General features: G+C 41.2%; 1 protein-coding gene across 11 annotated transcripts in view; it reads left to right on the forward strand.

Moving 5' to 3' along the window:
* Positions 1-24722, forward strand: part of Dtnb (dystrobrevin beta) — a 304013-nt gene that overhangs the window by 225326 nt on the left and 53965 nt on the right. For 6 of the 11 annotated variants that reach the window (XM_008848488.1, XM_008848520.2, XM_008848500.2 and 3 more), the window contains exons 11-12: positions 2082-2171; positions 7624-7711. In XM_008848488.1, coding sequence (XP_008846710.1) covers positions 2082-2171; positions 7624-7711 — 178 coding nt within the window. The remainder of the gene's footprint in view (positions 1-2081; positions 2172-7623; positions 7712-24722) is intronic. The other 5 variants (XM_008848542.2, XM_029553777.1, XM_008848548.2 and 2 more) reach the window with 1 other exon arrangement.

Genomic DNA, 24722 nt, shown 5'->3' on the forward strand with positions numbered 1-24722 from the left:
GCACCAGCTCAAGGTCTCAGAGGTGTGTGCTTAGGATCCAGCTTTGTCACTGACCTGCTGTGTGAACTTCCTATGCAAGTGCCTCTTTAGAATTACTTAATTTTTAGAAGTAATTTATTAAGTCATCATTTTCTGAGCACCTAAAATGCATCTTGCACTATTGAATGAGATGGTGATTTTGTCTATATTCATGTAGTTGTCGTTCTAGTAGAAAAGACAAAAAGTAATAATTTTGTGATATAAGAAGTCATAGTTGGGCATAGTGGCACACACTTGTAATATCAGCACCTAGGAGATTGAATCAGAAGGATTGCTGTGAGTTGTGAGGCTAGCCTGAGCTACATAGTGAATTCTAGAAAAGCCTAAACTATAGTGTGAAGGCCTGTCTCTAAAATAAAATAAAAAGGACTGAAAATAAAAAGGGCTGGGGAGATGGCTCAGTTGGTAAAGTGCTTGCCTCACAAACTGGAGAACTTAGTTTAATCCCCAGAACTCAGATAAAAATGCCATGCTGGACATGGTGGCACATACTTATAATCCCAGTGCTGGGAGGCAGAGATAACAGGTCAACAGGACTTGCTGGCCAACCAGCCTAGCCTAACTGGTGAAGCATAGGCCAGTATAGTGAGTTCCAGGCCAGCTGGGGCTACAGAGAGCCCCTATCTCAAAAAGACAAAAAAGAAAATTATATATGTACAGGGAGGGGGAAGGAGATGACTCGGTGGGTAAAAGTGATTGCTGCACAAATCTGAGAACTGCAGTTTGGATCCCTTGAACTCTTATATAAGCAGGATACATGAATGTGTGTACCATGGCGTGTGTTTGTAGGTAAGAGGACAATTTGTAGGAGTAGATTCTCACCTTTTACCATGTGGGTCCCAGGGATTGAACTGAGGTCATCAATCTTGGCAGCAAGTGCCATTACCTACTGAGCCATCTTACTGGCCCTTGTCTTTGTCATTTCTCAAAAACAAATGAGCAAAAGCTTAAGCATCTAGATGTAATCACAGAGAATAGAGAAACAAGTTCAGTGACACCACAGAAAACAATTAGTGAAATCCAGAATGCTGGGTTTTCTACAAGGTAACCTGGTTTCTTCACAAATATATATCATGAAAGAAACGGGAAAGAGAGGGAACTATTCTGGATTAAAAACAGAAATGTGTCATTCAAGTACAAACATGAAAGAAACATCAGCAAGTGCAGTGGGAACCTGGTTTGGATATTGAGTTTTACTGAAAAAGGGCACTTTTTAAGATTTGAAAAAATTTTCAGGTAGGTTTCAGACATCAAAACACTTGGATTTTTGTTGGCTTTTGGGGGTGTTTTGTTGTGTTGTGTTGTTGACATGGTCTCCCTAGTCCCTCCCCCGCTAGAAGTTACTATGTGGACCAGGCTGACCTTGATATCATAGAGATCTGCCTGCTTCTGCCTCCCAAGGGCTCATATTAAAGGTGGGGGCCACCATACCTAGAACTGTCACATTTTTTTAGATGTAATGATGTTGAGATTCTGTGAAATGTTTTCACTGTCTCACAGATACACAGGCATAGGAGTTCCCAGGTAAAATAATTGCCTGAGTTTTAATTATGATTAGAACTAGATGCTTAGTCACCTTTTTTTCTGCACTAAAGTAAAGGAAGGGAAGCCGGGTGTCATAGCATATACCCACACACCAGCACTTGGGAGGCAGAGGCAGGCGAATCTTTGTGAGTTCAAAGCCATCCTGGTCTACAAAGTGAGTTCCAAGCCTATTAGGGTGTTACTTGATTATGCTCAGTTTTTCTTCCAGAGAACTTTCCCTAAAAGGTGTTTCTCTCACAAAGCCCATAACCTGGGCAGAATTGGTGATCAGGGCCCCCCCTTCATGACTAGTTTAAATTTACCAAAGCAGAAACCTAAAGATTGCTCTGTATTTCTGGGGCAGATTCTCGATAGCCTAACAGCACATTCCATTATGCACTGTGGTTTTATTGTTTTATGATTTTTTTTCTGTTTTTAGGTTTGCTCATTTTAATTCATGTTCATTTCTCCCTCTGTGCTTCTGTCACGCTTGCTGTCTTTACTTTCATCGTTCCCAGGTTACATTATAGCCAAGATATGCCCAGTCTCTTGGCCGATGAGCATGCACTGATAGCCTCCTATGTGGTCCGTCTGCAGCACTGTACACGGTTAGTTGGTAGAGCAGCAGCACTGGGTGGGTGGCCAGGGCTGCTCTGAGGGAGGGGGTAAGATCTGGTTCCTGCAATTTGCAGCAAGAGTTCTGTATGTGGGACATGATTGACAGAGTTAATTGCAAAAGCATTGTATTCCACAAGAGAAGGGACCTCGCCAAGCCTGGTACTGACCTCAGCATGGAGTTAAGAAGTCTCTTCTAAAGTAGGGTGTGTTCCCTGCAGGTTACACTGGGGGATTGTGTCCACCTCTGAGAGGCCTGAAGTTACAAAGCTAGAACATTCATAAATGAAGTTCATGTGCCCTATTCTTACCTAAATAAAGAAATCTTACTATTGACATTCAAAGTTTAGGGCTTCAACCCATAGTAGTACTGTGTCTAAGGGGAGTTCCAATTTTTGTATCATAGCCTGTTACATCTTCAGTGCTTTTTCTGTAAGCAGAAATCTGTCATTGATGATGAAAACCAGTGATTTTCAACATTGGTATGGGATCAGTTTCACCTAAGGGGTTTCTTATAAGTTTGTCTACCTTCTTATACTATGAGAATTGTATGTAGTATAATGGCCCCCACACCACTTACCCTGAAAGCTACTATGGCAATGACTTATTGTTAATATGAGAATTGACTGGTTCCTCAATGAGTTGGGATGGAAAAGCATTTGTTAACTGCTAACTATAGCAGAGTTAACACTTTTTTAAGGAAGAGTTAATACCAAACAAAGTGTTGTTATCATTCGGGTAGACTCAAGCCTCCTGTCCACCCCATGTCCATACCCATCACCATTCTTCCAAGAGATTGATAAAGATTAAACAGCATGAAGCCATCCCTCCCTCTGTGCAGTAGTAAAGAGACTGTCCAGTGGCCAACAACTTGTAGTCCTTCTGCTACATTTTTATTCTTTTTTTAAATATTTATTTTTATTATGTGTATGAGTGTATTGCCTGCATGTATGTGAGTGCACCTGTGTTGTGCAATGCCATGGAGGTCAGAAGAGAGCTTCAGATTCCCCTGGAACTGGAGTTAAGGACGATTTGTAGCCGCCATAAGGGTGCTGGGAATCGAACCCAGGTCCTCTGCAATAGCAATCAGTGCTCTTAACCACTGAGCCATCTCTCCAGCCCCTAGATTTTTATTCTTAGAGAGTAAACAATAATTAATAAATTATATACAAAATTGGGGCTGGAAGTTGGGTGTGGTGGCACACATCTTTAATCCTAGCACTCGGGAGGCAGAGGCAGGGCAGCCTGGTCTACATATCAAGTTCCAGGCCAATTGGGGCCAGAGTCCCAAGTTTGCCCATTACCACATTCTAGCTTCTTGTGAAATCATCTGTCTTCACTCATTACTGCCCATTATAACAGTGATAGTCTTTGGGGGAAATGTACGTGTGAAAAGGACTGTGTGAGGCCAGTGAGATGGCTCAGTAGGTAATGGCCCTTACTGCCAAAGCTGACAACTCACATGGTGGAAGGAGAGGACCAACTCCTGCAAATTGTCTTCTGACCTCCATACACATACCTTAGTACACATGTACACACATACACACCAAACAAATAAAAGTAAAACTGTATATTGGGGCTGGAGTGATAGCTCAGCCGTTAGAAAACTTACTGTTCTTATAGAGGACCTAAGTTAAGTTTCCAGCACCTGTATCAGGCAGCTCACAGCCAAATGTAACTTGAGTTCCAGGGTATCTTACACCCTCTTCTGGCCTCCACAGGTACCTGCACACATATGTGCTTACATACAGATATACATACATACACATCTTTTTAAAAAGTAAAAACGGGCTGGAAAGATGGCTCAGCACTGGCTGAGAGAGAGATAAGAACACTGGCTGCTCTTGTAGAAGACCTGGGTTTGGTTCCCAGCATCCACATGCAGCTAACAATTATCTGTAATTCCAGTTCCAGGAGATTTGACACCCTTTTCTGACCTCCACAGGTATTGTATGCATAGGTATACTTACAAACATGTAAGCAGAACACTAGCTTAACAAATTAGATTGAGGGTCAGGCGTGGTGCGCACTCCTTTAATCCCTGCACTCGGGAGGCAGAGGCAGGCGGATCTCTGAGTTCAAGGCCAGCCTGGTCTACATAGTGAGTTCCAGGATAGCTGGGACTACAGGGAGACCCTGTCTCAAAAAGACCAAAAAAAAAAAATTAGATTGAATTAAAAAGTAAAAACATTTCAGCCAGGCATGGTGGCACATGAGGTAGAGGCAGGTGGATCTCTGTAATTCAAGGCCACCTGGGGCTACAGGGAGACCCTGTCTCTACACACACACACATACACACACACACACACACACACACACACACACACACACACATACACACTGCAAAAAAAATATTTAAATGAAAGGACTATTTTTTAGCTATCGTACTTCATACCATTTCCCATAGTTTCCTCATGTGACTATGTAACAGCATTATTTAGAAGCATTTTCCTTTCCCTAGAGCCTTGGGGGAACTGTGGGGTCCTACAGACTCCCAGGTGGGTTTAATGAGCTTCTCCTGAGGGAGGAACAGTGTAATAATTACACATTCTGAGTGCCTTCCCATCCACCAGATGGTTTCTGTGCACTTGTTCTAGCCTCTTGGTCTCTGAGAACAGAGGTGTTTATCCCAGGAAGGATTAATTATGATCTGTCAGTAAAAGTAGTGATTTAAAAGCCTCCATGGTAAAACAGTAGCAAAATGTTGGCAGAAACTACTGCCTGATATTTCAGTCTAGGAGTTTGTGTTGGGTTTAGTCAAAATCCTCAAGTCCCAGGGCTTAAGACCTAGACTTCCCTGAGCAAGGGTTGGTGGTGAGTGGCCTAGGGAGAACAGGAAGCATGGATGAATGCTATATCCCCTATGATCTATAGTCTTAGGAAATGAGCCCCATATTGCCTTGAAGGAATCAGAAATTTCTTGTCTAACTTATTCTGAAAATATAAGTCAACTGGAACAGACCAATAAGGAATTTTCTAATAGCACGCAAATAGTTTTTTGCTTTGTTTTATTTTTATGGAACTGGGGTTGGGACCTAGGCAAGTGCTATACCCCTAAGCTATATCCTTATTCCTCTTTTTACTTTTTATTTTGGGACCATGTCTCACTAGTTACCCATGTTGACCTTGAACTAATTTTATAGCTCAGGAATACCTTGAACCCTTAAGCCTGTTCAGTAGCTGGGGTTACAGGCCTTGATCACCAGACTCAGTTCCTCAAATGGTTAAATAGTTTTCATTGACCTCAAGGAATCCTATCATCCACAATTCTGTATAAATGACAAATACAATTGACTTTCCTAAAGAGTCAAAATGTAGGGCTGGAGACATGGCTCAGTGGTTAAGAGCACTGACTGCTCCTGCAGAGGACCCAGGTTCAATACCCAGCACCCACATGACAGCTACAAACAGTCTTTAACTCCAGTTCCAGGGGAATCTGACACCCTCTTCTGACCTCCGCAGCATTGCACGACATAGGTACACTCACATACATGCAGGCAATACTCTCATACACATAAAATCAAAAATAATAATAAGTAAAATATTTTTTTTAAAAAAGTGTAGAAATGTGATAGAGAAAAAGGAGCTTTTTTGCACAGAGGAACCTATTGGATCCCTTGCCAGACACACAGGGCAGCCCCTTTAGGTCCCACTTCTTCGGCTGCCATATTTTCTACTTGTTTGACTGATCACTGTTTTTCATGAATTTTTACTTAGAAGCTGAAGATGATTTTAGATAAACACCTTTAAGGCACAAATTTCATTGTTCATCTCAGACTTTCAGGCCTTGACCCTGAAGTATGAAAGCCATATTCCCAATGTATTTTTGAAGAGGTGATCATGCACACTGGAGACTGTTATTTCTACACCTAAAATTATAAAATATGGACAGGTGTCGTACTATAAGACTTAGCCTCCCCAGGTCACTTTTTCCTTGACAAATCTGTAGTAGAGGAAAGACTAGATTAAGTTTACAATTAACAACATATGTAACAAGTTCTAGGATGGCATAGACTACTCAGTGAGACCTTATAAAAATCTGGAAAAAAAATATGGTTGATTCCATATGAGAAAAGGTCAGAAAGACTTTTATTGTCTTAAACTCAACCTTCCCTCAGTTTAACAAGTTTTGGTAAGTATCAAACTCATGTCAAATTCTGATCAAGAGTTTTAGGAAACTTGAAGAAACCAAGAAGAAAATAGAACCAAGGTCCAGTGACTCCCTCTGGTCAAGTTATCATCATCCCCGTCTGCCTAAAGCTTCTTAAATGAGAGGAATTATGTAGCTAGCCATCATCCCTATTAGTCTAAGATTGCCCTGATGGATACACAGCAGTTGTCATAATATATGGCATTATAGCAGGCATAGTGGCTTATGTCCATAATACCAGCACTAGGGAAGCAGAGGCAAGGAGGATCTCTGTGAGTTCAGGCCAGCTTAGGCAATAGAATGAGACTCAGCTTAAAAAAAAAAGAACAGTCAACTATATATGTAGAGCTTGTCTTTTTTCACTAGCATCAGATGCCATATTATCTGGTACCCCATCTAAGTGGATCGTTGCATTTAGAATAATGATGAAGCAGGGCACAGTGGCACACACATATATTCCCATACCTGGGGATGCTAAGGTAGAAGGATTGAGAGTTTGAGTTCTATCTAGGCAGTCAACAAAAACTCATCTCAAAACAAAAACAAACATGGATAATGGTCTAGTTCATTCTAAGATGGGCCTATTTGGTAGAGTGAACATAGTATAAGAAGAGGAAAGGCATTAAAAAGAAATGTTTGGAGAGATGGCTCAGTGGTTAAGAACACTGGTTGTTCTTGCAGAAGACCTGGGTTCGAATCCCAGCACCCACATGGCAGCTAACAACTGTCCTGTAACGCCAGTCCCAGGGGATCTGACAGCCTCTTCTGACCTCCGCAGGCATTGCACAACATAGATGTACTTACCTACATGCAGGCAATACACGCATACACATAAAATAAAAATAATTTTTTTAAAAAAGGAATGTTTGATGCCATGGAATCTTCTCCACCTTTGCAGATCATGATTCCCCATTTTTCTTCTCAGTGTTAAGTGTTCTTTCCTAAGCCCTCTATTTTCTTTCAGTCTTCTTTATTTCAAGATCTAGCCCTAAAAAGTTAAGTTTTTCAAAAATTTGGTTAGAAGTCCCTGCCTCATATTTTGTAGGGTTTTTTCTCATCTCTTCATTCAAATAGAAATGGCCTTCCTGCTAATGTAGGTGTATGGGGATGTGCTGCCAATGAGAATGGCACATGCAGCCTCATTCTGTCTCTAAATCCTCCTGTCTCAGAAGACCATCCATGTCTGTGACTCAGGCCTCCACTTTTTGTTATCATTCTTATTTGTAAGCTTGCTGAACAGAGTAAGAATTGGAGATTTTTAATAGATGCCTGTTGAATTTTTATCTCCTTGGCAGTGTCCTAGATAGTCCTAGTCGACTGGACGAGGAGCACCGGCTTATAGCTCGTTATGCTGCTCGACTGGCTGCAGAAGCAGGAAACATGGTGAGTGAATGGAGGATCCCAGGAGAGTCCCAGAGGGCACATTGTTGAATATGCATATCATAAGAAAATAGTGAGCTTTATACTCAGAAGAGTGGACAGGTCAGGGATAGAAAGTAGGAGTATGTTTAGAGAAGAGAAGGAACAGCCTTTAATTTTATCTATAATGTTTTCTTTGAAAGAAAAATCAAGAAAAGAAAATCAAACAGAATTTAGTTCTTCAGAACTATCAATACCGCTGGGCGTGGTGGCGCATGAATCCTAGCACTTGGGAGGCAGAGGCAGGTAGATCTCTGTGAGATCAAGGTCAGCCTGGTATACATAGCAAGTTCCAGGCCACTTGGGGCTACAGGGAGACCCTGTAGGAGAAGGAGAAAAAGAAGAGGAGAAGGGGAAGAGGAGGAGGAGGGAGGAGGAGGAGGAAGAGGAGGGGGGAGCAGGGAGGAGGAGGAGGAGGAGGAGGAGGAATATATATACTAGTAAACTCCTAAAAATACTGATCAAGAGTAAAAGAGAGGGCCTAGAGAGATGGTTCAGCAGTTAAGAGCACCCAGGTTTGATTTCCAGCACCTACATGGTAGCTAACAACCATCTGTAATTCCAGTTCCAGGGAATCCGAGTGTCTGTTCTGTTCTCTTGGCATTGCTCAACATAGGTATGCTTATGTACATGCAGGCAGTACACTCATACACTTAAAATAAAAATAATAGCCGGGCATGGTAGCGCACACCTTTGATCCCAGCACTCGGGAGGCAGAGGCAGGCAGATCTCTTTGAGTTCAAGGCCAGCCTGGTCTACATAGTGAGTTCCAGGACAGCTGGGGCTACAGGGAGACCCTGTCTCAAAAAGACAACATATCTGTTAAGGAAATTGAATTCTGAATTTAACTTCCCACCAAGAAAACTTCATGCCCTACTGAGTTAACTTTTGAGTATTAGCAAGCTTCAAGGAGAAAAAAATACTAGACCTGTGTAGCCTTCATCAGAAAATACAGGAAGAAGGAACACTTTCCAAGTCATCTGATCTGATTTTAAAACAGGATAGGGCATTACAAGAAAAAAATGACTGACCAGATTCTCTCATAAGCATAGCTTGAAAAGTTCTTAACAAAATATTATCAAATCAAACCCAATAATATGTGAAAGGAAAATACTTCATGATAAAACATTTGTCTGAGGAATACAAATTAATTTAATACATAAAAATGAACCATTTTAATACATAAAAATGGAGAGATGGCTCAGCAGTCAAGAGCACAGCACTTGCTACTCTTCCAAAGGACCTGAGTTTGATTCCCAGCACCCACATTGGGTGGCTTCCAAGGGATCAGGCACTCTCTTCTCACTTCCATAAGCTCTGCATGTATACAACATTCACTTACACACATACACATAGATATAAATAATCAAAATAAATCTTCAAAAAATGATACAGTATAATTCATATTAAAAATTTAAGGAAGAAATTTGTACGATCATTTCAATAGATGGTAGGAAAGGCATTTGACAAAGTACAGTGCTCTTTGTGAAAAGGCTTCCTACACATACCAGGAACAAAAGATGACTGATTTCTTCCTTCTAAAAAAGAGCACCTATACAAACCTACAGCAATTCTCCCATTTAAATGCTATATTTTAGAACATTTCCTTGCTTAATATGTCCTCCAAATCTACTTTTACTACCTCTGTTTAAAATTATAATAGATCCCCTAGCCAGTGCAACACAAGAAGCATAAGTATTGAAAAAAAGGAAAATGGTCTTTGTTTGAAGGTGATATGATCATCTAAAGAGATGAAAACCTGTGAAACCTATGAAAACACTGCTAGAACAGGTAAGTACATTTATAGCAGTGTTGCAAGATAAAATGTATTTAAAGAGGGCCAAGGGCACGCAGCTCTGTACTGCAATACTTGTCTAGCATACACAAGACCTTAGATTCAATCCCCAGCACCACCACCACCAATAATAATAACAATGGTAATAGTAATGGTGAAAGTTAATTAAGACTGAAAACTATAAAACCTTTCTAGAAAAATTGAAGAAAGCCTGTGTAAATTGGGAGCCATGTCATATTATTGGCTAAAAGATTCAGTGTTATTGACATAGTATAAATCTTCAAACTAACTTAATACAGTCAGTACCAGTCAGAGGCCCAACAGGCATTTTATAAGTTTTGTTATTGTTTTTGGTTGTTTGAGAGAGTCACACTATGTAGCTTTGCCTGGTCTCAACCTACTATGTAGACGAAACTATACTACTTTTGGAGTTCCTCCTACCTCTGCCTCTCCAGTGCTGGAATTATAGGCACGTGCTACTATACCAGACACAACTAGCCTTTTTCTTTAAATTGGCAAACTCATTTTAGATTGTGTTTTGAATACTAAAGGACCTAATGTAACCATAACAATCTTGAGAAATAACAAAGTTGGCAAACTTAAACCTATTTGACATCAAGGCTTACTATAAAACTCTAATAATTAAGAAAGTAAAGTTTAGCCAAAGGATGGGCAGATAAACCAAGGGAATAGGATAGAGTGTCCATATAATAGACTCACTTTGGAAAGGTCAAATGACTTGTCACAAGGGCACAAAAGCAATTCAGTTAGGAAGGAAAATCTTTTTAACAAATGTTGCCCGACTAGGGATGTAGCTCAGTGGTAGAGTGCTTGCCTAACAAGTGCCAGGCACTGGGTTTGTTCCCCAACACCACCACCCCAAAAATGCTGCCTGAAGAACTGGATATCCACATAGGAGGAAAAAAAAAAAAGAAAACTTTACGCTACTTTATACCATCCAAAGAAAGCAGTTTGAAATATAAACTTAAACATAAGAGCTGAGACCAGAAAACTACTAGAAGAAAGCAAAGGAAAACTTATGTAAGGCATAGATTTTCACAAACCATTTAAAAACTGATAAACTGGTTTTTGTTGGGGCTAGAGAAATGGCTCAGTGGTTAAGAACTCTGGCTGCTCTTGTAGAAGACTCATCATCAGTTCCCAGCATCCACGTGGCAACTATCCTAACCCCATACCCTCTTCTGGCCTCTTTGGCATTTTATATGTAAGCAAAACATTCATACACACATAAAATAAAAATAAATAAAAATTTTTAACAAAAAAATGCTCCTTGTCAATTATAAAACATTTTCTTCGAGCCGGGCATGGTGGCACATGCCTGTAGTCCCAGCACTTGGGAGCAGAGGCAGGTAGATCTTTGTGAGTTCAAGGCCAGCCTGGTCTACACAGTGAGTTCCAGGACAGCTGGGGCTGCAGGGAGACCCTGTCTCAAAAAGACAAAACAAAAACATTTTCTTCATCAAAATGACTTCAGTGGGTGGTACAGTTTTTTCCTAGCATACCTGAAAACTTGGGTTCAGTTTCTAGTACCACATAAACTGGGCATGGCAATAAAAGCCTATAATCCTAGCCCTGGGGATGTAGAAGCAGGAGGCTCAGAATTTCGAGGTCGTCCTCAGTTACATAGCAAGTTTGAGACCAGCCTATGCTACATGAAACTGTCTCCCCAGAAAAAAAATTTTTAAAGGAAGGAGGGAGGAACAAATGAACGAACGAACTGGGCTGGAGCGGTGGCTCAGCTGTTAAGAGCACTGGCTACTCTTGAAGAGGATCTGGATTTGGTTCCTAGCATCCACATGGTGACTAATAGCCATCCATAGCTCCAGTTCCAGGGGAATCCAACGTGCCCTTCTGAACTCCATGAGCATTACATGACATTATGCCGCATGCAGGCAATACACTCATATAAATAAAATATTAAAAGTATTCTGCACCTTGACAACCTATCTTTTAAAAAAAGAAGAATGAGCAAAAGCTGGACTCACCTTTAATCCCAGTCCTTAAGAAGCAAAAGTAGACAAATCTTTTTGAGATCAAGGCCAGCTTGTTCCAGGCCAGCTGAAGCTACAGGGAGATTCTGTCTCAGAAAACAACAACAAAGAATGGGCAAAAGAGTTGAACAGGTCAATAAATAAAGTGTTTGAGGGACTGAAACAATGGCTCAGCACTTAAGAGCACTGGCTGCTCTTGCAGAGTACCTGGGTTCAGTTCCTAGCACCCACATGGCAGCTAACAATTGCTCATAACTCCAGCTCCAGGGGACACCACACCCTCTTTTGGTCTCCATACGTATTGCACACACGCAGGGAACTTATGTACATGCTGGGAAAACACTCATACACATAAATAAAGTGTGTGATACTAATCATCAGGAAAATGCTAATGATAACTGTGATGCAATACTGCTACTTCCCCTCAACCCTTGAAATGGCTAAAATGGAAAGATCTGACAGTACTAAATGTGGGGGGAGGATATGAAGGGGTGGGTAATGTCACATATTCCTGGCAGGTATGGACAATAGCATAGATATTCTTAGAAAACTATTTGATAGTTTTCCAAAGGGTTAAACTTTATCCTATGATAACCCAGAAATTTTACTCTTCTTTAGCCAAGAGAAATGAAAATATATGTTCACAGAAAGCTTCCTACAAAAGTCTTCATAGTTATTTTAATCATATTAATTGGGAAAGCCTAGATATTTATCAACACATTTATATAATGGAGTAGTACTCTTGGCACAAAGAAGAATGAACACTGATACAGGCAGCATCGTGGGTGAACATCAAAAGGATGAGTAAAAGCTAGTCACAAAAAGTACATACTGTTTTATTCCATTTAGTGGAATTCTAGAAGAGAAAAACACATGTTTGAAAATGGAAATTGAATCAAGAGACTCTAGGAATTGAGATAGAGAGGGGGAACTTTCTCAGTTGATAAAATATTGTACATTTTTCTAATGATGACATAACAGTAAGATCCAAACCAAGAATTATACATATGAAAGGGTTTGATTGAAATGGGAGTGACTGCCCTAGGACTTGCAACATTTACTTATTTATTTTCATTTATTTATTCATTTGTTTATTTATGTTGAGACAGGACTTCACTGTGTAGCCTAGACAGGGCCTCTAACTTGAGATAATCCTCCTGCTTCAGCCTGCCAAGTGCTGGAATTGTAGAAATAAGGTACCATGCATGGTACCTTATTTTTAAATTTTATTTTATGTGTATGAGTATATTGCCTGCATATATGTAAGTGCGCCTATGCCATGCAGTGCCAGTGGAGCTCAGAAAAGGACGTTAGATTACCCTGGAACTGGAGTTACAGATGGTTGCTAGCTGCCATTGTGGGTGCTGGGAATTGAACCCGGGTCCTCTACTAAAGCAGCCAGTGTTCTTAACCACTGGGTCATCTCTTCATCCCCCACACCTTATTTTTTTATTTTTTTATAATTTTAGTTGTTGTTGTTTGCGTTTGTGGGTTTGGGGTTTTGGGGCGAGGTTAGTCTTTTTGAGATAGGGTCTTCCTGTAGCCCCCAGCTGACCTGGAACTCACTATATAGACCAGACTGGCTCTCACAGAGATCTGCCGCCTCTGGCTCTTCTTAAAATTTTTAAGTATTCATAATAAAAACCTTTCTTCTTTTCCTTCTCGTTTTTCAGCCCTTCACACATTCATTTTATTAATTTAGCAATTGGGGGATTGTTTCTTTTGGAGACAGGGTCTGGATAAGTAGCCCTTGGCTAACCCAGAACCAACTGTATAGATCAAACTGCCTCAAAACTTATAATGATCCTTTTGCCTCTGCCTCCTGAGTCCTGGGATTACAGGTATGCACCACCACACCCAGCTTTTTTTCTTTTAGGAAAGTGCAATTGGTTGGTTGGTTGTTGGTGGTTTTAAGACAGTCATGCTGGGTGTTGTGGCATATATCCCAGCACTCGGGAAGCAGAGGTAGGCAATCTTTGTGACTTCAAGGCCAGCCTGATCTACATAGTGAGTTCCAGGACAACTGGGGCCACAGGGAGACCCTATCTCAAAAAGACCAAAAAAAGAAAAAAAAAAAAGACAGTCATGCCGTGTGTAGCTCATGATCTTCCTACCTCATCCTCCCCAGTACTGGGATTATTTGGCAGATTTTTTATTTTGTTCCTGTGCTATGCTATGTTGGATACTATGGTACAAAGATAGTCTCTGCCCTCTTGGAACTAACCATCTAGTCTCAGAAACAAGCATTAAATAATAATCACACTATTAAACACGTATACATTATATGCAATGGAAGAAAAGTACAGGGGTCTCTACCGATGTTCAAGAGACCCCTGATCTGTTCTGGTTAGGAGTAAGAGGTCATCTCTGAGAAAATGTCACTTGAGTGGAATCTGAAATGTTAAGAAGAGAAAATTTCCTGGGAACCAGAAACCATAGTAGTCAAGAACTATGTTTGCTGTCACTGTGCTTGGGTTTTAATTACATGGCATTCTGCAGCCAAGACCTTGGTTATGCACAATGTAGAGAATTAGAGCTGAGGTTCTTCAGCCAAGCTAAGGAAGCCTGGTGCCTCCACCGTAGTATAGAGAACAACTGTACCAGTTCAGAGGCAGGATAAGAAAGTCTATGGATTTCTTTTTCCTATTGCAGTGGAAAAGGAATCCCCACCCCCCACCCCCACCGAAAATTGGAAACCTTAGGCCTGCCTATACTTTTGGTGGGTGCATTTATATTACTTCCTAGCTTGAGAAACACTGGGGTAAAATTTTAATATGAATTTAATCCAAAGGCATGTCATGAACCAAAATGCAAACCTTCTGAGGCTTGCCATTTTCAATTGACATACTCCTTCCTACAAACAATGGGAACTTGAACTCCTAAGATGATACTATGAAGTTAGACCCTTGTATAATGTGAGACTTTCATAACTTCAGGTATTAGAGTTATTGGCTCTAAGATATATTGGCTATAAGATAACTGTGTTTACAGTTTCAAAGGATGGGGCTAGAGAGATGGCTTAGCAGTGCTTGTTGCTCTTGCAGAGGACTGGAGTTCTGTTCCAGTACCCACATTAGGTGGCTCACAACTGCTCGTAACTCTAGCTCTAGGGGATCCAACACCTTCTTCTTAGCACCTGCATTCACATGAACATACATGCACACAGACATAGGTATACACACACACACACACAAAATTAGCCAGATGTTGTGCCCAGAGAATGGATCCCCGAGAATTACCACAGAGTCCAGAGAACGTGCAAGAACAGAGTCTTTATTCGGGCTTAAGCTCAGACTCTCAGACCAAACTAACGTGGTAGGTCTGAGAGCCCTGATTGCAGGGGGAGGGAGCTTTTCATAGGTTTCAGACAAAGGGAGGAGGGGGATGACAGAGTTATATTTTGATTGGTCCAAAGAGCCTGTGCGCCAACATACTTTTGAATTGATTGGTTACAGCCTTGGAGGCCTCTTATTGGTGGGTGCTGCCCTCAGGTTTGTGGAATGTGCTGACTGTTATCTTCAGGGCTAGAGGACCCTGTTTATTCCTTATAAGGCCTCAAACCTGCCTGGGCCCCCTGGACATGCCTGGGCTTGCCTAGTCTATGACCCTGAGACATCACAAAAATGGAGGACTCAGCAGTCAAAATGGAGACGGTGCAGTTTGTCCCTCTCCTTCCCTCAAGCCAAGCGATTTACAGAAGCGAAAAGAGCAGTTAGCCCTAAATAGGGGCAGGGGTCTAGGGAGTCCAGGGGAGGGGGCCAAGGAGGAGAGTTCCACAGAGACATAGTTTTGGGGGGTTTTTGTGTGTGTGTCTTATTTGAGACAGGGTCTCCCTGTAGCCCTAGCTGGCCTGGAACTCGCAATGTAGACCAGGCTGGCCCCAAACTCACAGAGAACCATCTGCCTCTGCCTCCCAAGTGCTGGGACTAAAGGTGTGCACTACCACACCCAGTGGTAGTACATACTTTTAATCCCAGAGGCAGAGGCAGGGGCAGGCAGATCTGTAGGAGACCATACCCATCCTAGTCTACATAGCAAATTCCAGGCCAGCTGGAGCTACAGGGAGATTGTGTCCCATAAAACCAAAATAATAATAATAATAATAATAATAATAATAATAATAATTTTTTTTAATTTGGTGGATTTGTTAATATAAGATCAGATACAAATGAATAGAAAAATTGTGAACTGAAAAATGAGTTAAGAAAACTTTTCAAAACTTGGGGCATAGTGGTTTGCAGTGTATTCCCTGGTACAAGTTTGAGGCTAGCCTGAGCTACATTGTGAATTCAAGGTCATTTTGGGATAGGTAGCAAATCCAAACCAGAAGTACCTGAAGTTCAGGGTCATTCTCCACTACATAGAGAGTTCTGAGCCAGTTTGGACTACATGAGACACCCCACCCCTGCAGCTCAAAAAATGAAAAGAACCTGGTTCCAGTGGATAAACCCACACTGAAGGACATTGGGGGGCACAAATTTGACTCTATAGCCATATATATATATGTATATGCATGAAATTGGGTGGGAGAAAGTAAGAGTGTACAGATGACGGGAGGGGATCTAAATTTGATCAAAATGTATAAAATTTGTAGAAAAATCAATTTTAAAAAAGAGTCAACCAAAAAGAAAAATTCTAAAACACAGCACAGAGTTGGAAATTATGAAATGACACATTTAGAGATGGAGTATAGAGAACCAGCAGCCATCTGAATTCTAAAAAAAAAATTAGAGTGAAGAACTAATGGCTAAGAAACTTCCAAAATTTATATAAAAAAGAATCCTCAGATTGAAACATCACAGTCAGTCCCATAACAGATAAAATAACTGCACAACTAGATAAAAATCAGTGCAACTACAGAGTATGAAGACAAGATCTGAGAAGCTGAAGCAGGCATATCTCTATGAACTTGAGGCCAGCCTGGTCTACATAATGAATTCCAGGCTAGCCAGGACTCCTTAGTAAGACTGTTTGGAAAAAAAAAAAAAAAAAAGACAAGAAAGATCCCTAAATGGATCGGACATAGTTGCTTGGGATGCTGATATAGGAGGTCAAAAGTTCAAGGCCCACCTGAGGCTCACAGTGAGTTCAAGGTGAGCCTGGGCAACTTACTGAGACCCTGTCTCAAAGTATAAGATGAAGTAGAGGTGTGGTGCTACCAGTTTTAGAGTGCTCTAAAATGCATCCAGAGAAACACATCATATTGTCTAAAAAGGATTGGCAATCCAGTTTCTCCACAGCAACAATAGAACAATTTCTTCATAAAGGGAAGGAAAAAAGTTTTATTTAAAAATAAAATGTTTGAATATATCCAGTGCTGCTGATGTTTGTGATGAAATTTTAGAGGAAGAAAACAATTGAATTATCTTTTTTAAGTTTATGTATTTTTTTAAATATTTTATTTATTTTTATTTTATGTGTATGTGTGTATTACCTGCATATAGGTAAGTGCACCCGTGTCGTGCAATGCCCGCGAAGGACAGAAGAGGCTGTCGGATCCCCTGGAACTGGAGTTATGGACAGTTGTTGCCTGCCTTGTGGGTGCTAGGATTCAAACCCAGGTCTTCTGCAAGAATAGTCAGTGTTCTTAACCACTGAGCCATCTCTCCAGCCCAAATGGTTCTGTATTTTTTTTTAATGTATATGAGTGTTTTGTCTACATGGATGGTAAGTGCACCACATGCATACAGTGCCCATGGAGGCCAAAAGAGGGCATCAAATCCCCTGGAACTGGAGCTATGGATAGTTTTTAGGGGCCAAATGGGTGCTAGGAACCAAATCCAGATTCTCTGCTGTAGCAGCCAGTGCTCTTAATCGCTGAGCTCTCTCCAAACTCCCCTCCCCACCTTAAATATCTTTACTGAAAGGAACTAATTCAACTTTGAAAAGGAAAAATAGATACTGACAAGAACTGGGAAAGTTCACAGTTAAATGCATGCTTAAAGTCATGCAGATAGCTCACACTTAATGATACTACTAGATGGCAATCATTATTCTAAGTACTTTGCATATCTTAGCTAATTGATCATTCTAAACAGTTTCCTATGGCTGGGAGAAATAAGTACCCAAGATTGCAAAGTCCATAAGTGGTCAAATTGGGTGAAGGATGCCCTTCTATCTCTCAAGTACTAAGTCTTTAAATATTGAAGGTTATGGTTCCAGAAGAAAGGAAGTAAACAAAACAAAGAATAAGATGAAAGATGATCTGTAACCAAAACCACAGAGTCTCTAAGCACTAACCAGATAAAGAAAATGGAGCATGTTCTCAAGATTGTTTTAGCTTATGTAAAGGCCCTGGGGTTGGAGCTGTAGGACCTGAGCATGGGGAACATTACGGTGAGGCAGGACCAGGTAAGCAGCCTCATGTGGGGCCAAGTTCCATAAACACAATATCAGTTTTAACAATGTGCAGCAATTTAGGTTTACTTCTTAGAGAAATAAAATAGACTCACTTGCCAAAAGATGTAAATGAAGATTCTTGATGTGTTTCTCCCCATAAAAGTAATTAATCGCTTTGAATTTCAAATCATTTTCTTGAGACTCTAACATCACAATACATACCTCACCTCCTACCTTGCAGTTCTAATGGTTAGTGAAAGGGAACTGCACAGAAGAAATAAAAATCTAGGAAAGGCTGGGAGTGGTGACACATGCCTTTAATCCTAGCACTCGGGAGGCAGAGGCAGGCGGAGATCAGCCTGGTCTACATAGTGAGTTCCAGGACAGCTGGGGCTACAGGGAGACCCTGTCTCACAAAAGAACCCCCCCCCCCCAAAAAAAAAATCTAGGAAAGACATGAAAAAGTGAGGTAGAATTAGTTAAACCTTACATGATGCCCCCAATCAGTTACAACTGTTCAAGTTATTTTGGAAATTAAAATTCATGAGTAAATGTGTTGAGATGGGCCGCACTGTGGCTGAATTTTAATATGTGCTTAACGCCATTAGATAACCTGTTGACCTTACACAGTGCTTTAAAATACTGTAAATAAGAGTGGCAAAGCCTTTTAACCCTGAGATCCTGGTCTCCTTTGCTGTGAACAGAGATAAGGCTGTTTACACCTGATGACGCCTGATGCCTAGTCTTGAATTGTCATGAAAATGATCACAGCTAAGATGAGCTAGAGGCTGGGTGCTGAAAGGGCCCCTTTTATCTTCAGTTTATTTTTCCAAGTATGGTTATCTTCTGAATATCAGCCCTCTCAAGGATTCTTCTTGACCAGATTTCTGAGGAACACAAGACTCCTAATCCTCTAATCTCACACTGATATGAGTGCTTTGCATAAAGTGGGTATAGTGCTCCAAAGAATTTATTTATAGCCTGCCAGATAGGCTTTATATTGATTTTTCTCAAAGACCTTCTTCCACAAAGAGAGACTATTAAATCATTTGAGCAGGAGGCCAAGCACCCTGTAGAGTGCTTCTGGGCAGCCATTGGGTAACTTCTCTCCCATGCCCAACAGGACCAGTCAACTAACTCAGGCTGACACCTGAAGAAAGGCACTATGGGTTGCTTCAGTGTTCCAGGAGAGTTCATTTGTTTTTCTGAAATGCCTAAATTTCTTTAAAAACAAAAAAACTGTAATATGTGGTGAGTTATAATAACAGCAGATTCTTAGTGGCCAGCACTGGATGTAATCTGATTGTTCACCCTGAAGAGTTTTCTTTTTCCTTACAAAAAAATTACAAACTCATTACAGAAGAGTTGGAAGGAAGCAGAAACTTTACCCACTGTCACTTTACCATGCAGGCATCCATTTCTAAGGCCTTGGCATAGCCTCACCCCAGCCTTCACATCCCCATCAGGTACATCCTGTGGCTTCTCAGACTCAAGGGATCAATAGTATCCATGCCATGTTTGGCACACATTTAATGACTCCATGCCCCATTAAATAGTCACTGTGAAACCTGGTCACGTAGTATGCTCATGCATGAAGCGTTTTAAAAATGGGTAGATGGTTGGCTTTGCCTCTAACCTACTGAATGAGAGCCTCTGTGTTTCAAGCCCATCAATCTTTACTGAAAATTTTTTTTAAAAAAAAAAAGGAAGGAAAGAGAAAAGAAAGAAAGAAAGAAAGAAAGAAAGAAAGAAAGAAAGAAAGAAAGAAAATTACCAGTCTTCTGATTTACAGCTGGCCTGGGAACCACTGCCTTAAACAGCATTATTGGATTTAGGGGAGAGGTTAATAACCCACACCCTCCACTTAGCCTCCCAGAGGTTGGATTGTGGGCAGACTGCCCTAGGGTACAAAGACAGTGTAGTGAATATCAGGACCATCTCTTTGGACTCATCCTGCCAGGTTCATAAAGGTCAAAGCCACTGGTATGTTTTTAGGAGGCTTTAGAAATGTGTACTCAGTTGCCTTAGATTTGTAACATTTAATTACCCAGTTCAGCTAAGGGATCTTGATTTTTGTTTTTTTGGTCTTTTTGAGATAGGGTCTCCCTGTAGCCCCAGCTGTCCTGGAACTCACTATGTAGACCAGGCTGGCCTCCAACTCACAAAGATCCGCCTGCCTCTGCCTCCTGAATGCTGGGATCAAAGGCATGCGCCACCATGCCCAGCTGGGATCTTGTTTTTTATCTTATGTCTGTCAAGAATCTTCACCTAATAACAATGGTGCAGTTCTGTGAGCCTGCTAAACTTGAGAGGATGTGAGAGGAACTGAAAGGCACTTATCCTTCCTAAGACTAAAGGGATCCCACTTTCCATTCTCAAATGGAGCCTTCTTTCTCCAATATTAAAGCTCCCCTCCTCTGCTCCACAGATGAGAAAGCAAGCACAGAAAAGTTAAAGTCACCTTGCTGAAAGTCCCTAGCTAGGCTTGGATTTAAATACAGGTTTGTATGACTTAATGTGTGCTTTGAGATCAGTTTCCACCTTCACAGCAAGCTATAGATATCACTGTTTTGATATCCACATAACCAGTGTTGGTGTTTGATGCTAAATAAATTGTGATTTTAAAATTTTGATTTTGTTTGGTTTTAGTTTATTGAGACAGGGTCTCATGTAGCCCAGGCTGACCTCAAATTCAATTTGGAGCCAAGGATGATTTTGAGCTCCTAATCCTCGTCTCATCTCCCAAGTCCTAGGATTTGAATTTGTTTGGGTTTTTTATATTGTTTTATTACATTTATTTATTTTTGGAGGAGGTGTGGGGGGGTAGGGTCAGAGGACTACTCAAAAGTTAGTTCTTTCCTTTCATCATGAGTCCCAGGGGTTTAACTCAGGTCATCAGGCTTGGCAAAGCTGCCTTTACCCACTGAGCCATTGTCTTAAATACTTTTCTGTTGCTGTGATAGAACACTGTGACCAAGAGAACTTATAAAAGGATGAGTTTATTTGAGTTCATGGTTCCAGAATAATTGCAGTCAGTCATGGCAGGTAGGCATGGTGGCAGGAGGTAGCAGGAGCAGAAAGCAAAGGCCCACATCTTCAAGTAGGCACAGGAAGCAAAGACCCACTGGGGAACCAGCAAGGCTTAAGAACTCTCTAAGCCCACCCCCAGGGACCTGCTTCTTCCAGCTTGACCACACCTTCTAATACCTCCCAAACAGCACCACAGACTGGGGACAAAATGTCCAAATACTCGCGGAGTATATGCGGGACATTCTCCTTCAAACCATCACAGCCATTATGCTGGGCCTCTGCTTGCTTTTTTTTTTTTTTTTTTAAACAGAAGGGACATTCTAAGATGGCAGAGTTTTGCCTGTTCCAGGAAGGTGGAGGGCTTATTTGAGTGATATTTCACATATTGTCTACATTTGAAATCACCTGAGAACTTTAAATCATTGCTGCCTGAGCCAAATTCTAGAGATTGATATAACTGGTCCGGAATGATGCAGCCTGGGCAGTGGGAGGTTGAAATCTCTCCAGGTGACTACAGTGTGTCCACATTATATAATGTGGGATAAACCACCTGGCATATTAGACATTTTAGATCAGCAGATGGCAACAATCTCAGTTTCTGTGTTGGCCCACTCATTTCCTCCAGTCTTCCCCCCTTGGTAAAAGACTTACTCTTCAGGCCATCCTTTGTCCTTCAATAGGCTACCTTGGAACAGAGGGAAAAAAAATTATTGAGACTTCTTTAGTCACTCTGCCAAACAGAAGCTAAATCTCTGGATTTATTTAAGTAAATTAAAAAGTATGAACCCTAAACTTAACTTCTGAAACCTGATTGGTCTGGCACGGGTGCAAAAAAGATGTACTTAGGGAGACCCTGGAAAGTAGCAAGCCATCTCCTCGGCTGCAGTGCAGCTTATTGAACTCCGTCCTTATCCTTAAGTTCTAGAAAGCCTGCCTCTATTGTTATAGCTTGGCAGGGCCTGTATGTTGTTGCTTGGTTGGGTTGGGGTTTTTTGAGACATGGTCTCATAAGGGTGGCCTCTATCTCTAAGAAACTTTTTTTCAAGATTTATTTTTATTTGTGTGTGTGTCTGTCTGTGGAAGTGCATGCCATATGTGTGCAAGTATCCACAGAGGCCAGAGAGGGTGTCAGAGTCACCTGAAGCTAGAATTACAGCTAGTTGTGAACTGCCCAGTGTGGGTGCTCGGATCTGAATTTGGGTCCTCTTAAAGAGCAGTACACACTGAACTATCTCTCCAACCCCCAAGAAACTTCTAGAGAAAAACAAATTCTACTTAATGCTAGGAAGAAAAAACAAATTTTCCTTAAGCTAGGAAGGAATTGCTTAGCTACCTGCAGATGTCTCCATTCTCCTCTGCTCTAGCATATGATATTGTGTTTCCAGGGTCCATATTTGTCACTAGAGAAAATTCATTCATCATGTGACATTGCTTTGTTAAAGTAGTCAGTGTAATAATAGCACAGCGATCTTATGACAATGGAGACACTACTATAAAAGAATATTGAGACTAGACATGGTACACGCCTTTAGTCCCAGCACTCAGGAGGCATAAGCAGGTGGATCTCTGTGAGATCAAGGCTAGCCAGGTCTACATAGTGAGTTCCAGGCTAACAGGGAGACCCTATCTCCAAAAAAAATAAAATAAGAATGTAACACTCAAAAATTACAGTAACTTGGAGCTGGAGATAGCTCAACAGTTAAGAGCACTGGCTGCTCCCAGCACCCACATGGTAACTAACAGTTTCTAACTCCAGTTCCAGGGTATCTGTTGCCCTGTCTGATCTCTGCAGGCATTGCATGCATGTGGTGCACTTACATACATACAGACAAAATACTCATACACATAAAATTAAAATCTTAAGAAAGAAAGAAAGAGAGAGAGAGAGAGAGAGAGAAAGAAAGAAAGAAAGAAAGAAAGAAAGAAAGAAAGAAAGAAAGAAAGAAAGAAAGAAAGAAAATTCCCACAACTTGCCCAGGTATGGTGGTATACACCTATAGTTCCAGCTACTGGAAGACTGAGATGGACGGGAGTTTAATCTTTTAATTCAGACAGTCAAAACCAACCTCAGTAACATGGTGAGCGTGTCTGGGAAAAAAATTGCTTTATTGAATAAAAGAAGATTTAGAGGGTCTGGAGAGATGGCTCAGCGATCAAGACCACTGACTCTTCTTACAGAAGACCTGGGTTTGAATCCCAGCACCCACATGGCAGCTAACTGTCCATAACTCTAGTTCCAGGGGATCCGATGGTGTGTTCTGTCCTCTGCAGGCATTGCACAACACAGGTGCGTGTACATACATGCAGGCATTACACTCATACACATAAAATTAAAATTAAAATGTTAAAAAAAAATTTAGAGGCCATAAAGTTTGCAGAACAAGTGAATTCCCTGTACCTGTGAGGAATGCTGCTTTATTTCTGCTGCAGATTGTGGGGCCACAGGTCCATCCCTTGGGTTGTTCTCAGCATCTTGGGAAATGAGCCCATCTAGGTTTTTGTAGTTGGACCCAATTCACAACCAAGTTACCTCAGGATATTCACAGAAAGTTTAGGCTGGCTCTGCACTTAGAAAAGTCCAGAGAACAAGGCTGTTTACCCATGATGCTCTCATTTTAAGGATGAAAGAGATAAGTTTTTGAGGTTCTTAAAAATATTTTATTTGCCAGGCATGGTGGCGCATTGCCTTTAGTCCCAGCACTCGGGAGGCATGTGTATGAGTGTACTGCTTAAGTGTATGTCAATGCATGAGTGTCTGGCAGCACACAGAGATCAGAAGAGGACATCGGATTCTCCTGGAACTGGTTGTTAGCCTCCATGTGGGTGCTGGGAATCGAACCCAGGATCTCTGCAAAACAACCAGTGTTTGGTTGTTTGGTTGTTTTTTTAATGTGTGTGTGTGTATTGCCTGCATGTAGGTAAGTACACACATATCGTGCAGTGCCCACAGAGGACAGAAGAGGCTGTCAGATCCCCTGGGACTGGAATTACAGACAGTTGTTAGCTGCCATGTGGGTGCTGGGATTTGAACCTGGGTCTTCTGCAAGAACAACCAGTGTTCTTAAGTGCTGAGCCATCTCTTCAGCCCAAAAAGGGATAGATTTTGCAGTCATTGTTGAATGGGAACATCCTAGGTGTCCTTACACAGGAGTCAGCAGCCCCCTGGTGATCCAACATGCCTTGGTTAGGAGGCAGAGAGGGAAAAGGTTGGGGTCTGGCTGAAGAATTTGCTATTTTGTAGAAGTCCTCTTGCTGAACCACAGGTGGGTCAGCTATTCAAATGTCAGTTTTAGCACCAGGCATGGTGGCACATACCTTTGGTTCCAGCAGAGGCAGGCAGATCTCTATGAGATTGAGGTCAGCCTGGTATACATAGTGAGATCAAGGCCAGCTGGGGCTACAGGAATACTTTGTCTCAAAAAGATTACCCCCCCTCAAAAAAATTGGTTTAAAATATTTAAAGAGGTATCCACTGAAGCATGAACTATGACGGGTATTTGCATAGATTCTTCAGCAATGAGAAAGAAAATATAACACAGAGGAAGTGTGACAGTAGCTTGATGACAAATTAGTGTAGCTCATGGAAATAGATTATTTTCTTGTTATATGCTTAAAGTATTTTTTAGTTGAATAGGGAACTGTAAGCATGATACAAATGACTTAACATTTCTCTGTATATATTCATGAAGGGCCAGGCCCTTTCATGGAATATAGGTCTCCTAGAACAACAAGGTTGTCAAGTCCAGCTTCCTTTTCAGTTCTTTACTAAAAAGACTGAATGGGAATTTAGAAACTCTTG

This window comes from Nannospalax galili, unplaced genomic scaffold (genome assembly GCF_000622305.1).
Source record: "Nannospalax galili isolate Female #2095 unplaced genomic scaffold, S.galili_v1.0 scaffold1191, whole genome shotgun sequence".
Classification (NCBI taxonomy): domain Eukaryota; kingdom Metazoa; phylum Chordata; class Mammalia; order Rodentia; family Spalacidae; genus Nannospalax; species Nannospalax galili.